The sequence below is a fragment of the Sphaerodactylus townsendi genome, linkage group LG04 (genome assembly GCF_021028975.2).
Source record: "Sphaerodactylus townsendi isolate TG3544 linkage group LG04, MPM_Stown_v2.3, whole genome shotgun sequence".
In the NCBI taxonomy this organism is placed as follows: Eukaryota; Metazoa; Chordata; class Lepidosauria; order Squamata; family Sphaerodactylidae; genus Sphaerodactylus; species Sphaerodactylus townsendi.
In genome coordinates this window covers 1,774,521-1,788,623 of record NC_059428.1, presented here as the reverse complement: position 1 = coordinate 1,788,623, position 14,103 = coordinate 1,774,521, and the positions used below count along the sequence as shown (strand labels likewise).

At 49.2% G+C, this 14,103-nt stretch overlaps 1 protein-coding gene across 1 annotated transcript in view; it reads left to right on the top strand.

The window, feature by feature from the left end:
• The window catches only part of PDE2A (phosphodiesterase 2A), a 15,352-nt gene extending 1,756 nt beyond the window's left edge, over positions 1-13,596 (top strand). Inside the window, 8 exon segments of the mRNA XM_048492945.1 lie at positions 1,593-1,667; positions 5,189-5,288; positions 7,207-7,319; positions 10,050-10,088; positions 11,505-11,522; positions 11,524-11,612; positions 13,361-13,492; positions 13,494-13,596. Of these exon segments, the coding sequence (XP_048348902.1) occupies positions 1,593-1,667; positions 5,189-5,288; positions 7,207-7,319; positions 10,050-10,088; positions 11,505-11,522; positions 11,524-11,612; positions 13,361-13,492; positions 13,494-13,596 (669 nt within the window).
• Positions 13,597-14,103: the final 507 nt, after the last annotated feature.

The following is a 14,103-nucleotide window of genomic DNA, read 5'->3' as shown; positions in this document are numbered from 1 at the left end:
TCTGGTTCTAATATGTTTCACATGCTTAATAAAATAATAATAATAATAATCTGCAAAGGCGGAAGTAGAGAAGGCCAAAAGCCCAAAGGAAAGACTAACGCAGGGCCTTCTGTTTCGCTTTCACTGCGAAGTCGGGGAAAAGGTCACTCCTTGCCCCCTCTCGTGGACTGCGGAGATTATCAGATCTGCTCCACTGTGCGTATGAGAGGGGGGGAAAGGGATTTGACACAGAAACCCTGCCACGAAGAGATTCTATCTTCACCACGGGACAGAGCACCTGTGCATAATCGGCCTAAGAGTCAAAAAGGACAGGGCGTGGGAAATGTTGCCGGTGGTCCATAACTGTTAGTTCCCTCAAGCCGAACTAACAGTGACGGCGGCCACGGATCCTCCCTGTGGCTCCTGACACCACGTTGGAAGCGATGCATTGTTGGACTCTTATCCCAGACAGAATCAACGGGATGTTGTGGGGTTTTGGGGCTGCGTTACCATGGTCTGGTTGTTTTTGCTCCATAGAGGCGGGCATCTTCAGAGGCAGATCAGGGTACGATGTGATGGGGAAAAGGCATCCATAAGAAAACGTCCGCCCCGATGGGAATGTAAATTCACTATGGGGGAGACACAAAGTCCATAATAGGCCGGGGGGGGGGGGCGGGAATGCTGCTTCTCTCTTTTCTCAAAGGAGCTTGTCATAGAATCACTGAATCACTGTGAAAAAGGCAAACTCTATGCTGGGGATCATTAGGAAAGCAGTTGATCATAAAACTGCAAGGATTGTCAAGCCCTTATATAAAGCCGTGGTGCGACCACACTTGGAGTCCTGTGTTCAGTTCTGGTCGCCACATCTCAAAAAGGATATCGAAGAGATGGAAAAAGTGCAGAGAAGGGCAACGAGGATGATTGAGGAACTAGAGCACCTTCCTTATGAGGAGAGGCTGCAGCGTTTGGGACTCTTTAGTTTGGAGAGGAGACAGCTGAGGGGGGATGTGATTGAAGTCTATAAAATTATGCATGGGGTAGAAAATGTTGACAGAGAGAAATTTTTCTCTCTTTCTCACAATACTAGAACCAGGGGGCATACATTGAAAATGCTGAGGGGAAGAATTAGGACTAATAAAAGGAAACACTTCTTCACGCAACGTGTGATTGGTGTTTGGAATATGCTGCCACAGGAGGTGGTGATGGCCACTAACCTGGATAGCTGTAAAAGGGGCTTGGACAGATTTATGGAGGAGAAGTCGAGCTATGGCTACCAATCTTGATCCTCCTTGATCTGAGATTGCAAATGCCTTAGCAGACCAGGTGCTCAGGAGCAGCAGCAGCAGAAGGCCATTGCTTTCACCTCCTGCAGGTGAGCTCCCAAAGGCACCTGGTGGGCCACTGCGAGTAGCAGAGTGCTGGACTAGATGGACTCTGGTCTAATCCAGCAGGCTAGTTCTTATGTTCTTATGAATCATAAAGTTGGAAGAAATCCCGAGGGCTATTGAGTCCAACCCCCTGCCATGCAAGGACATTGATAGAGAGGTGCAGTCTCCCAGGATGGGACCCTCAGCTCACGTGCTCAGTCCCATCTCCTTCTTTTCCATGCTCAGAGACACCATTTCGCTCAGGCCATCGCCATCTTGAACACGCACGGCTGCAACATCTTCGACCACTTCTCTCGAAAGGTGAGTCGGGAGTGAAGATGCCCCATTGCTGGGGACGAGGCCCAGGTGGGAGGTCACAGGTCTGCTCTCGGAAACACCCACCTCTTGCACCAAGGAGCCCTGGAGCACCAAGGACCCTGGGAGAGGGACTGTGGCTCAGTGCCAGAGCAACTACATAGCGTGCTGAAGGTCTCAGATTCAGTCTTGACATCTTCATTTTGAAAGGACTTGGCAGTAGGTGAAGTCAAAGGCCTCACCCCCTCCCTCCCCTCCCTTGCATGCCCTCCCTCCCCTCCTTCTCTCCCAGAATCTTCAGATAGTTCTCAATCTGGAGCTGGCAATCCTACTCTTATTAACTTAACAGCTTTGGACTACGGAAAAGCTATTTAAGGATTACCTGCTGGTCAGAGTAGGCAATACCGACCTTGATGGACCCAGGGTGTAATTCTAATAGAACAGGGGTCTGCAACCTGCGGCTCTCCAGATGTTCATGGACTACAAATCCCATCAGCCCCTGCCAGCATGGCCAATTGGGCTGATGGGATTTGTAGTCCATGAACATCTGGAGAGCCGCAGGTTGCAGACCCCTATAATAGAAGAACTGAAACTACCCAGTTCCTTAGCAGAGAAAAAACACAGCAGAGTTATACAAAAAGGAGTTTTAATAAAGTTCTAAATATAAGGTGACCAGATTTTCACCTTTGTAATGCGGGACGCGCGCGGCCGCAGGAGCACACTGCCTTTTGGGGCTGTGACAGGGCGGGAAACCGGGGAGCGCCCCAGAAGACAGTGCGCTCCTGCAGCCGCATGCACGGGAGGCTGCCGCACTGCCTTCTGGGGCGCTTCCCTGTTTCCCGCCCTGTGACAGGGCGAAAAAGGGGAGAGCCCCAGAAGGCAGTGCGGCAGCCTTCCAAAAATTGGGAGAATTAAAAAACCCCGCGGGACGTGGGACAAATTGCTCAGAAGCGGGACTGTCCCGCCAAAAGCGGGATGTCTGGTCACCCTGTCTAAATATTTACAAAAAGAGGAAGATAAAATAGTCGTGTGCCGCAAAGCACTGGCAAGCAAGCTAGCTTACGCAAAGTAAACACGGAAAAAATACAGCTGCAGCACAGCATACTGTCATACCATGGTTTTCGTTGATAATCTATCCAGATTACCTCGGTAAAAACTGAAACCAACGAAAACCGAGGCGACGCCGCTTGCACAGGCACAATGCAAACGGCGTAGCAACTTACGCAAAAGTCGCCGACAAAATCCGAGGCGACCGACAAAAACCAAAGGCAACAAATGGCTGGATCCCATTGGTGAAAACCAAAACAAATGATTTTCCGAAGGCGACGAAAACTGAGGTATGAGTGTACAATCATGCATCGTAAGGACAAGGAACAAAAAGGCAGGGAGGAGAAGGAGGATGAAAGCTACACCATAATATTCAGACAAGGAAGGTGACCCTCAACCAACCAATTAACTGCCCAGATGCCCTGCATTAACATACAGCAACCAAACGGTGCAACTGTCTTGCTCCTGCAATTACTTACATAAGAGATGCCGAATATTCTTTGTCCTTTGTCCTTATGCCGAATATTCTAACAGATTCGGCACAAGGCAGCTCCATCCACTGGAGAGGGCTTGTGGCTCAGTGAAAGAGCATCTGCTTAGCATTCTGGAGGTCTCCAGTTCAGTCCCTGACATCTCCATTTCAAAAGGCCTAGGGCAGGGGTCTGCAACTTGCGGCTCTCCAGATGTTCATGACTACAAATCCCATCAACCCCGTCAATTGGCCATGCTGGCAGGGGCTGATGGGAATTGTAGTCGATGAACATCTGGAGAGCCGCAGGTTGCAGACCCCTGGCCTAGGGCAGTAGGTGCTGTCAAAGACCTCAGCCTGGAGAGCGGCTGCCAGTCAGAGCACAACAACACAAGCCTTTATTGGCATATAAAACAGAACAAAATTTTAAAACAAAACAAGGTTAAGAAATACAGTTAAAATTACTAATTTCCAGTATAAAATTTGCAACAGTTTCACAAAAGAGCACATCAGAGCTGTTCAGGAGATTGGGTATCTTATAACACTCATGCCACTGAGAACACTGCAAGAAAATGGAATTCATGTACTTCATGCGTATCTTATTGTATTTAGGGCATAGAAACAGAGAATGGTCAAGTGTTTCAACCGTAGTCATATCACATGAACAAACTCTTTTAGAACGTTCCATATTCTTAAATCTTCCCTCCAGCAGAGCTGATGGCAGCACATTACATCTTGCCGTAGCCGAGGCTCTCCTCTGGGTGGGATTAATCAGCAGACGAAGATATGCTGCCATAATTCCACGCTCGCATGGGATTAATAATGTAGTCAGAGAACAGGTTGTCTTGGCAGCACGAGTCACATTATGAAAATCAAGATCCAAGAGCCTATTCTTAACTAGTCTGAAGGCTTCCACCTTTGTGAGCATACGGAGTGATTCCAAGGGGAAACCGATAGCTTCAACCTTTCTAAAGATCAAAGTATACCATTCTGAAATAAAGTGATCTGATAACAGAGAGGGAATATAGCTATTGGATCCCACTAGAAAATGTATATGCAGTCAGAGCAGGCGATTTTGATCTTGATGGATCAGCAAAAAGCAGCTTCGCGTGTATTCTATTGTGTTGTATTATTAGATTTGTATACCACCCTCCCCCGAAGGGCTTAGGGCGGTGAACAACAACAGCCTAATAACAAGCATCAATAATCATAACATCAACCAACAAAACATCAATTAACATAGCACCAATAAACAACTTTCCCCCACCATCCCGATTGCCCCTGGCGGCATGCCCAAGTTCTTCATTCTGTCTTTCCTTTGCTGATTTTAAATAGCAGCGGTTCTGTAGGTTAAAGATGTACTGGAATAGCATAACTATCTCACAGAATATCTCACAGAATATGATTCTCACAATACTAGAACCAGGGGGCATCCATTGAAAATGCTGGGGGGAAGAATTAGGACTAATAAAAGGAAACACTTCTTCACGCAACGTGTGATTGGTGTTTGGAATATGCTGCCACAGGAAGTGGTGATGGCCACTCACCTGGATCGCTTTAAAAAGGGCTTGGACAGATTTATGGAGGAGAAGTCGATCTATGGCTCCCAATCTCGATCCTCCTTGATCTGAGATTGCAAATGCCTTAGCAGACCAGGTGATCGGGAGCAACAGCCGCATAAGGCCATTGCTCTCACATCCTGCACGTGAGCTCCCAAAGGCACCTGGTGGGCCACTGCGAGTAGCAGAGAGCTGGACTAGATGGACTCTGGTCTGATCCAGCTGGCTTGTTCTTATGTTCTTATGATGGCTAATTCAGTAACTGCAGAATTCGATGCAGCAGGCTGCGTGCCCCTCGGATCTTAGTGTTCATGCGCGGGCATTGAGACGCATGCACATTAGAGACGAGGCACATAATTGTAAGGGACAGTGTGACCTTTCCATAGCAGTTTCTACCCCTGGGCTATTTTCTCGCTGGAGGATGATCAAGGCACATCTCCTTGGCTTCGTAGGACTACCAAAGGATGCTGGATTTGATGCGAGACATCATTTTGGCGACTGATCTTGCTCACCACTTGAGAATCTTCAAAGACCTGCAGAAAATGGCAGAAGGTAAACTCGCCTCTCTTTCCCCGTCTTGCCAGCACTGCTTGTTGGGGTTTGATGCCTGGGGAATTGCAAAATCGATACAGCTAAAGGTGGAAGTTTTATGTGCGAGGACAGATCACCAAAAATAAAATACCCTCCTCCAAATGCTACCGAGAGGAAGGAGAAGTCCTTGTGGTCTAACCAACATGATAAGGATGGGAAATATGCACAAGAAAAAGGATATTGAAGAGATAGAAAAAGGATATCGAAGAGATAGAAAAAGTGCAGAGAAAGGCAACGAGGATAATCGAGGGACTGGAGCACCTTCCTTATGAGGAGAGGCTGCAGCGTTTGGGACTCTTTAGTTTGGAGAGGAGACGTCTGAGGGGGGATAGGATTGAAGTCTATAAAATGATGCATGGGGTAGAAAATGTGGACAGAGAGGAAGTTTTCTCTCTTTCTCACAATACTAGAACCAGGGGGCATTCATTGAAAATGCTGGGGGGGAAGAATTAGGACTAATAAAAGGAAACACTTCTTCACACAACGTGTGGTTGGTGTTTGGAATATGCTGCCCCAGGAGGTGGTGATGGCCACTCACCTGGATAGCTTTAAAAGGGGCTTGGACAGATTTATGGAGGAGAAGTCGATCTATGGCTGCCAATCTTGGTCCTCTTTGATCTGAGATTGCAAAGGCCTTAACAGTCCAGGTGCTCGGGAGCAAAAGCCACAGAAGGCCATTGCTCTCAAATCCTGCATGTGAGCTCCCAAAGGCACCTGGTGGGCCACTGCGAGTAGCAGAGAGCTGGACTAGATGGACTCTGGTCTGATCTAGCTGGCTTGTTCTTATGTTCTTAAGAATCTGTTACTTCAGTAACACACAGGGTATACCCTTTGTTTACGCTGGCCTGCATAATTTCAGATACATCCCTGCCATATTGACAAGCTGGAATGTGTCCAGAGGAGGGCAACCAAAATGGTCAAAGGTCTGGAATCCATGCCATACGAGGAGAGACTTAGGAAGCTGGGGATGTTTAGTCTGGAGAAGCGAAGGTTAAGGGGGGACGTGGTAGCCATGTTTAAATATCTGAAGGGATGTTGTGTTGGTGAGGGAGCAAGCTTGTTTTCTGCTGCTCCAGAGACCGGGACCAGGAGTCATGGGTTCAAGGTGAAAGAAAAGAGATTCCACCTAAACATCAGGGAAAAACTTCCTGACTGTCAGGGCTGTTGGACAGTGGAATTCACTTCCTCAGAGAGTTGTGGTCTCCTTTGGAGGTTTTTAAGCAAAGGCTGGATGAACGTACGTCAGGAGTGCTTTGATTGTGTGTTCCTGCGTGGCAGGGGGTTGGACTTGATGGGTTATATGAATCTTGTAAACGGTAAGAATGAAAATGTAAATACTGTTTGTTGTGGGTTTTCCGGGCTGTGTGGCCGTAGTCTGGTAGATCTTGTTCCTAATGTTTCGCCTGCATCTGTGGCTGGCATCTTCAGTGTGTAACAGTGTGTAACAGACTTCTCTCTGTGTTATGCACCTCTGAAGATGCCAGCCACAGATGCAGGTGAAACATTAGGAACAAGATCTGACGGACCACGGCCACACAGCTCAGAAAGCCCACGACAACTAGTTGAATCCGGCTGTGAAAGCCTTCAGCAATAAAATGTAAATAGTTAAAAGCAATGGATTCAGAACAGAATTTTTATTGAGAATGTAAATGTGAGCTCCCAAAGGCACCTGGTGGGCCGCTGCGAGTAGCAGAGTGCTGGACTAGATGGACTCTGGTCTGATCCAGCTGGCTTGTTCTTGTGTTCCTATGTTCTTATAAATGGGGTTACTTGCTAAAACATATTGACGTCTCAATGGAGCCACCCAGAAGTCTGCAGTGGTTCTGGAAAGCAAAACAGATCCTCCCTGTGAAATGTCGCTTTTCTCCCTTCTCTACAGTGGGCTACGACCCCAAAAACAAGAACCACCACAGCCTCCTGCTGTGCCTTCTCATGACCTCCTGTGACCTCTCAGACCAGACAAAAGGCTGGAAAACCACCCGCAAGATAGCTGTAAGTATGGCGGGTCCAATCCAGCACCGCCCCCTCCAGGGTCAGCCCACCCTGGCCCGTTCTTCCCTGCCCTCTGTGGGGGTGGTGAAATGTGCAAAGTCACAGGTGACATATGGTGACACCATAAAGTTTTCAAGGCAAGAGAGGTTCAGAGGTGGTTTGCCAGAGACCCCCTTAGTGGTCTCTAGTTCAACCAGGGCCAACTCTGCTTAGCGGTCTTCTGTTCAACCAGGGCCAACTTAGTGGTCTCCTGTTCAACCAGGGCCAACTCTGCTTAGTGGTCTCCTGTTCAACCAGGGCCATCTCTGCTTAGCTTCTGAGATCTGAGCCTTCCAGGTGAGGGCCTTAGGCTGCACAGATGTTTCCCCCAATAATCAAAAGAGGATTCCTTTGGACTATCCATCCCCTCCATTGGGGTGAGATGGGGCGTACAGTGTTTGGTTTTTCTGGGATGTCCACTCTGCTGTCTTCTACCGGAGGCCTCTAGATCATCTCTGTTTAGCAGCTGAGAAAGATAGAGGGTCTGCAAAGCCCACAGCCATGCTCCATAAACTGGACAATCCAATAGGGTTCTGCTTCTTGCAGAGGCGTATCTAGAGAAAATGTAGCCCAGTGCGAAATCTGAGTTTTCCGCCGCCCCCGTATGGGCGACCACCCTCCCCTACCACAACCAAAGAACATTTTTTTGAACCAGGTCTTGAAGTCAGTGTATGGACCCGCCGGGAAGGAGGGGGGTGTTGGGGGTGATTTTCCACACACACACCCCCATGTGACTAAATAGCCGCAGCCCCGGGGACATTTGACTCCATATCTTGTTGATAATATTTTGACCACTGAACTTCAGTGTCCACACTCAGGCCCCTTCCGCACACGCAAAATAATGCGTTTTCAAACCACTATTCACAACTGTTTGCAAGTGGATTACGCCATTCCGCACAGCTTCAAAGAGCACTGAAAGCAGTTTGAAAGTGCATTATTCTGCATGTGCGGAATGAGCCTCTGATAGGCGCTGCCTGCGGTCTTTTTGCCCAGTTATCAGGAGCGACAGTCTGGCTCACCTCTAACTACGCTTGATTACAGCAGGTATTTTGGAGGAATCCTCACCCCTTCACAGTCGGCATCTATTTTCTTGCTTCTTTAACCGTTTTGGAGAAGCAGAAATTTGTCTGGGGACCCCGTGTCCATTTTCCATACGACTGGGAAACCCCACACTAGAGCCTCCAGTTTTCCCGGGGAAGAGGCCGTAGCTCGGCGACGGAGCGTTTGCTTTGCGTGCAGAAAATCCCCGACTGAGTCTCAGTCCAGTTGAAGCACCTTCCCTATGAGGAGAGGCTGCAGCGTTTGGGACTCTTTAGTTTGGAGAGGAGACGTCTGAGGGGGGATAGGATTGAAGTCTATACAATTATGCACGGGGTAGAAAATGTGGACAGAGAGAAGTTTTTCTCTCTTTCTCACAATACTAGAACCAGGGGGCATCCATTGAAAATGCTGGGGGGAGGAATTAGGACTAATAAAAGGAAACACTTCTTCACGCAACGTGTGATTGTTGTTTGGAATATGCTGCCGCAGGAGGTGGTGATGGCCACTCACCTGGATAGCTTTAAAAAGGGCTTGGACAGATTGATGGAGGAGAAGTCGATCTCTGGCTACCAATCTTGATCCTCCTTGATCTCAGATTGCAAATGCCTGAGCAGACCAGGTGCTCAGGAGCAGCAGCAGCAGAAGGCCATTGCTTTCACCTCCTGCACGTGAGCTCCCAAAGGCACCTGGTGGGCCACTGCGAGGAGCAGAGTGCTGGACTAGATGGACTCTGGTCTGATCCAGCAGGCTAGTTCTTATGTTCTTATGTTCTTATGAAGGTGCTCAAGTAGTGTTGGGGAAGACTTTTCTCCACTGGAGACCCGGCAGAACCTCAGCCAGTCAGAAGAAGAAGAGTTTGGATTTATATCCTCCCTGAGAGGAGCAGCAGTGGCGTAGGAGGTTAAGAGCAGGTGCATTCTAATCTGGAGAACCGGGTTTGATTCCCCGCTCTGCCGCCTGAGCTGTGGAGGCTTCTCTGGGGAATTCAGATTATTAGCCTGTACACTCCCACACATGCCAGCTGGGTGACCTTGGGCTAGTCACAGCTTCTCGGAGCTCTCTCAGCCCCACCCACCTCACAGGGTGTTTGTTGTGTGGGGGGAAGGGCAAGGAGATTGTCAGCCCCTTTGAGTCTCCTGCAGGAGAGAAAGGGGGGAAATAAATCCAAACTCCTCCTCCTCCTCCTCCTCCTCCTCCTCTTCTTCTTCTTCTTTATCTTCTGTAAGGAGACTCAAAGGGGCTTACAATCTCTTTTCCCTCCCCCCCTCCACAACAAACACCCTTTGGGGGGGCGGGGTCTGAGAGAGCTCCAAAGAACTGTGACTAGCCCCAGGTCACCCAGCAGGCATGCGTTGGAGTCCGCAAGCTAATCTGGTCCACCAGATAGAAAGCCCTCCTGAGCTCAAAGCCCGGCAAATGAGGCATTAAACCCAGTACTCCAGATTAGAAGTCATGGCGTGCTCTTAGCAGCTACATGCGCTGAAGACAGAATAGACAAGCTAAAAGGACCGGCTTTGATTCAGCATCACCAATGTGGAGGATAGAAACTGCTTGGCTAGGCACCCAGAGGGTTGGCGGGATAGCTTCCACCAGGTAGTGACAGAGAGGGCTTTCCTAACGTTTGTATAACCGATCCCTTTTGCTTTCCAGGAATTGATCTACAAGGAATTCTTCTCCCAAGGAGATCTGGTACGTAAGAAAACTCCCTGGTGATGGGGTGGGTGGGTGGGTGGGTGGGGGGAGATGCTGCGCCTGCCCAGGGCACAGGAGAGACAAGCAGTGGTCTGGATCAGCAGCGATACACGACAGAAACCGTGTACAACCCGACAGATTAGCCCCAGGATCCTGTGCCGTGGATGAAGGGATTCAATGAGTTCCGTTCCCAGTTGCCAAACAAGAGCAGAGAGCCTTTCTTTCTCTCCCCCTCCCCGATTCCTAATCAGAAATTATCTCACTGGCAGGTCTGCCTTCGGTCAGTCTGTTGACACAGTAATTAACACAGTAGTGAAGGACAAAATCGTACCACAAGGCTACAGATTAATGCTGACAAAACGAGTTGGAGGCTTTATTGTGTCGGCATTAAGCCGTAAGCCTTGCGGTGCAATTTTGTCCTTTCTAGAAGTGGTTGTGTGTCACACCCGCTGGCTCATTCTGCTGGAAGCAGTAAATTAGCGGCAAGGAGTTACTAGCACGCTTCGATTCAAGTGTCAGTAAAAGGTTTATTAAGGTTCGCGTGCCCAGCGGTAAAGAGGAGAGAGACAGAGAGAGAGAGAGGTCCCCTTACTACCCTGTTTGCCAGAATATAAGACACCCCCAGAAAACAAGACATAGGAGAGGTTTTGCTGAAGTACGAAATATAAGGCATCCCCCGAGAGTAAAGGCGTATGAAAGTTTTTTTGTTTGGAAGCATGCTTGACAGACAGAACACAGAAAAATATGAACATCCCCTAGAAATAAGACATGAAAGCATCTTTGGGAGCAAAAATTAATATCGTGACACTGTCTTATTTTCGGGGATATGATTTACATAACCAGCTGGGAGGAGGACAGACCAGAGTCTGGGGGCCATCCAAGAGGAAAGGGGAGGTTGCCCTGAGAGTAGCAATCTGGGAACAGAAATGAAGAGGAAACCAACCTGGGATAGAAGTTTATAAGTAGGACTGTGCATTCAGCAAAGCAGAACTGAAATCTCTTTCCTCCCCCTCCCCCCCCCCACCAAAAAAAACACCTTACCGATATTTGGGGAGGGTTTTCCTCTCCCCAAATAGTGTTGATTTAAGAATAAAAGCAGATCTTGAAAAGTGTTGATTTTTTTTTAAAAAGCCATAGCGGTATGAGGGGATTTGGCATTTTTCAAGAAGTTTCCAGGTCTAAGTAAACCTAGTAAAGCCGCGGGTTGCAGACCCCTGTTCTAAGAACACGACTTTAAAACCGACCTTCTGTTGCAAAATCCAGAGCACCTGCCGACACGATCTTTCACCAGGACTGTCTCCCTGGCTTTGCCCTGGAGTGGGGAGGGCGTGGTTTCCACAGGCACCCTCGTTGGGCACAGGTGGGGGCAGAAGCGTAGTGTGGTGTTGACCTGGTTCCCCAATCTCTACAGAGGAAAAAGCCATGGGGAACTGGCCCGATGGAGATGATGGACCGAGGAAAAGCCTACATCCAGGAGCTCCAGATCAGCTTCATGGAGCATATTGCCATGCCTTACTACAAGTGAGTTTGATGGAAGCGGGGGAGGGGGTGGGGGGAACTGAGCGCGGGAGAGCTGTCTCCCCACTCCCCATAATAGTAGCAATTACCTGATGCGTTTACGTTGTGATTACGTGTCAACCTTGAGAGGAAGACCAGGGCTCTGAACCATTTGTGGCCTGTGGGGCAGGGTTACCCCACTGTGGCCCTCAAGTTGTTCGTGGGCTATGATTCCCATCAGCCCCTGCCAGCGTGGCCAATTGGCTCTGGCCAATCTGAGTAGAGCAATACGACGCTTCGATGGGCCAAAAAAGATTAGTTCGATGCGAAACGGCTTCACGTTCCACTCACCTGGATAGCTTTAAAGGGGGCTTGGACAGATTTATGGAGGAGAAGTCGATTGATGGCTACCAATCTCTGCATTTTATGGCTACCAATGCTGCATTTTAATGGGAGTTGGGTTTATTTTATTAAAGCCGTATTAATTTATATTTATTGTATTTGCCGATATTGTGCTCTATCTACATGTTGTTCACCGCCCTAGAGCCCTCCGGGGAAAGGCGTTCCTATCAACCCAATAAATAATAATAATAATAATAATAATAATAATAATAATAATAATAATAATAATAATAATAATAATAATCTCGATCCTCCTTGATCTGAGGTTGCAAATGCCTTAGCAGACCAGGTGCTCGGGAGCAGCAGCAGCAGCAACAGAAGGCCATTGCTTTCACCTCCTGCCTGTGAGCTCCCCAAGGCACCTGATGGGCCACTGCGAGTAGCAGAGTGCTGGACTAGATGGACTCTGGTCTGATCCAGCTGGCTTGTTCTTATGTTCTTACATTCTTGGACCTGCATACCTGAGGGGACCCGCCTCTCCCCATATTATTGTGCCCAGACTGGAGCCTCCGCTCCTCAGAAGAGGGACCTACTCGTGATCCCTGGCCCAAAAGAAATGATCAGGCTGGCCACCGGCGAGGGGCAGGCGCACAACCCTGGCCCCTACCTGAGGTGGAACAGACTTGCAGAGTTTCCGCAGGGCCTGCAAGACAGACCCTGTTCCATGGCGTTTGTGCCAGCCTGGATTTAAACTCCATCTACCATGCCATCTGGCCTCCTATGGGCATGAAGGTGGGGGAGGGGAGGGCAGCCAGACGCCATCTGCATTTTTAATGGGTTCTGTTTTATAAATATTGATGTTTAGAGTACGTTTTATTACATGTCTGAAATTTGTTGTTAGCAGCCCTGAGCACTTAGGGCAGTGATTATAAACCTTTTCGAGACCGAGGTGCCCCAGAGTACAACCCCAAACCCACTTATTTCTCGCATAGAAGTGCCAACCACGGCAAGTTAACCTGAATACTGAGGTTTTAGTTTAGGAAAAACAGTTGGCTCCGAGGCACGCGTTACTCAGGAGTAAGCTTAGGTGATGAAACAACCGTGCAATGCTTCAAATACGTTGAATCATGATCCTAGGGAGGGTTTACTCAGAAGCAAGCCCCATTGCCAGAAACCCGAGGCTATTCCCAGGTAAAGGATCATGCCCAGGCCAGCCTAGATTTTCCACCCCCCCTCCCAAATGATGAACTCTGTACGCAAGTGCCCACAGAGAGGGCTCTGAGTGCCACCTCTGGCACCCGTGCCATAGGTTCGCCACCACTGACTTAGGGGGGAGGCCCGGTATATAAATTAAATAAAATAAAAATAAAATAATAAATGTCTGACACAGCTCTGAGCCTCAGTTTCCCCACCCCCGTCTTGCCCCCCAGAGTTCTCCGGGACCTCTTCCCCAAATCCTGACCGAGGCTGTGCAGAGAGAGGTGGCCAGCAACCCGGGAGCACTGGGCCAAAGTCTCGCACAAGTTCACCATCCGAGGCCTCCCCAGCAACAATTTGCTGGACACTGGACAGGGAATACGACCTGCAGACGATGGCGGAGAACGGGGCCAAGCTGAACGGGTGCCTGGACTGCGAAGAGGGGCACACGGAGGCCGTGGCGGAATGACGCCCGCTGCCGCCGGACCCCTCCCCGCTCGGCACAGACTCGGACACACACAAGTGCAACTTTGCAACCTTTCTCCCACCTGGGGAAGGACGGGGCTGGTTTGGGATAAACACAAATGGGTTCTTATTTATACTTTGGAGTCCCTATCCGCTGCAAACGGTACCACCACGCCCTCCTGCCCCATTCTCTGCCAGTCCTCTGCCCCCCACTCGCCACCCCCATTCCACAAACCGGCCTCTTCCATCAGCTCTAAGGCTCTGCCTTCTCGCCGTCGTTTTTCCGCTTCCTTGCGCCGTTGAGTTTTAACGAATGCATCTCCTCCTGTCCTGCCTTTACTCACACGCTAAAAGATCTGCCACGGGCGACTATTTGTACCCGGTCAGATTGTTTTTTTAACAGCCAGCTGAGATATGTCCAGCAGTTCTTCGTTCACCTACACCACGGAAGGAGTCTCTGCTCCGGGTTTAAGAGAAGGGGGTTCCTACCTTCTCCTTTGCAAGACTGGAA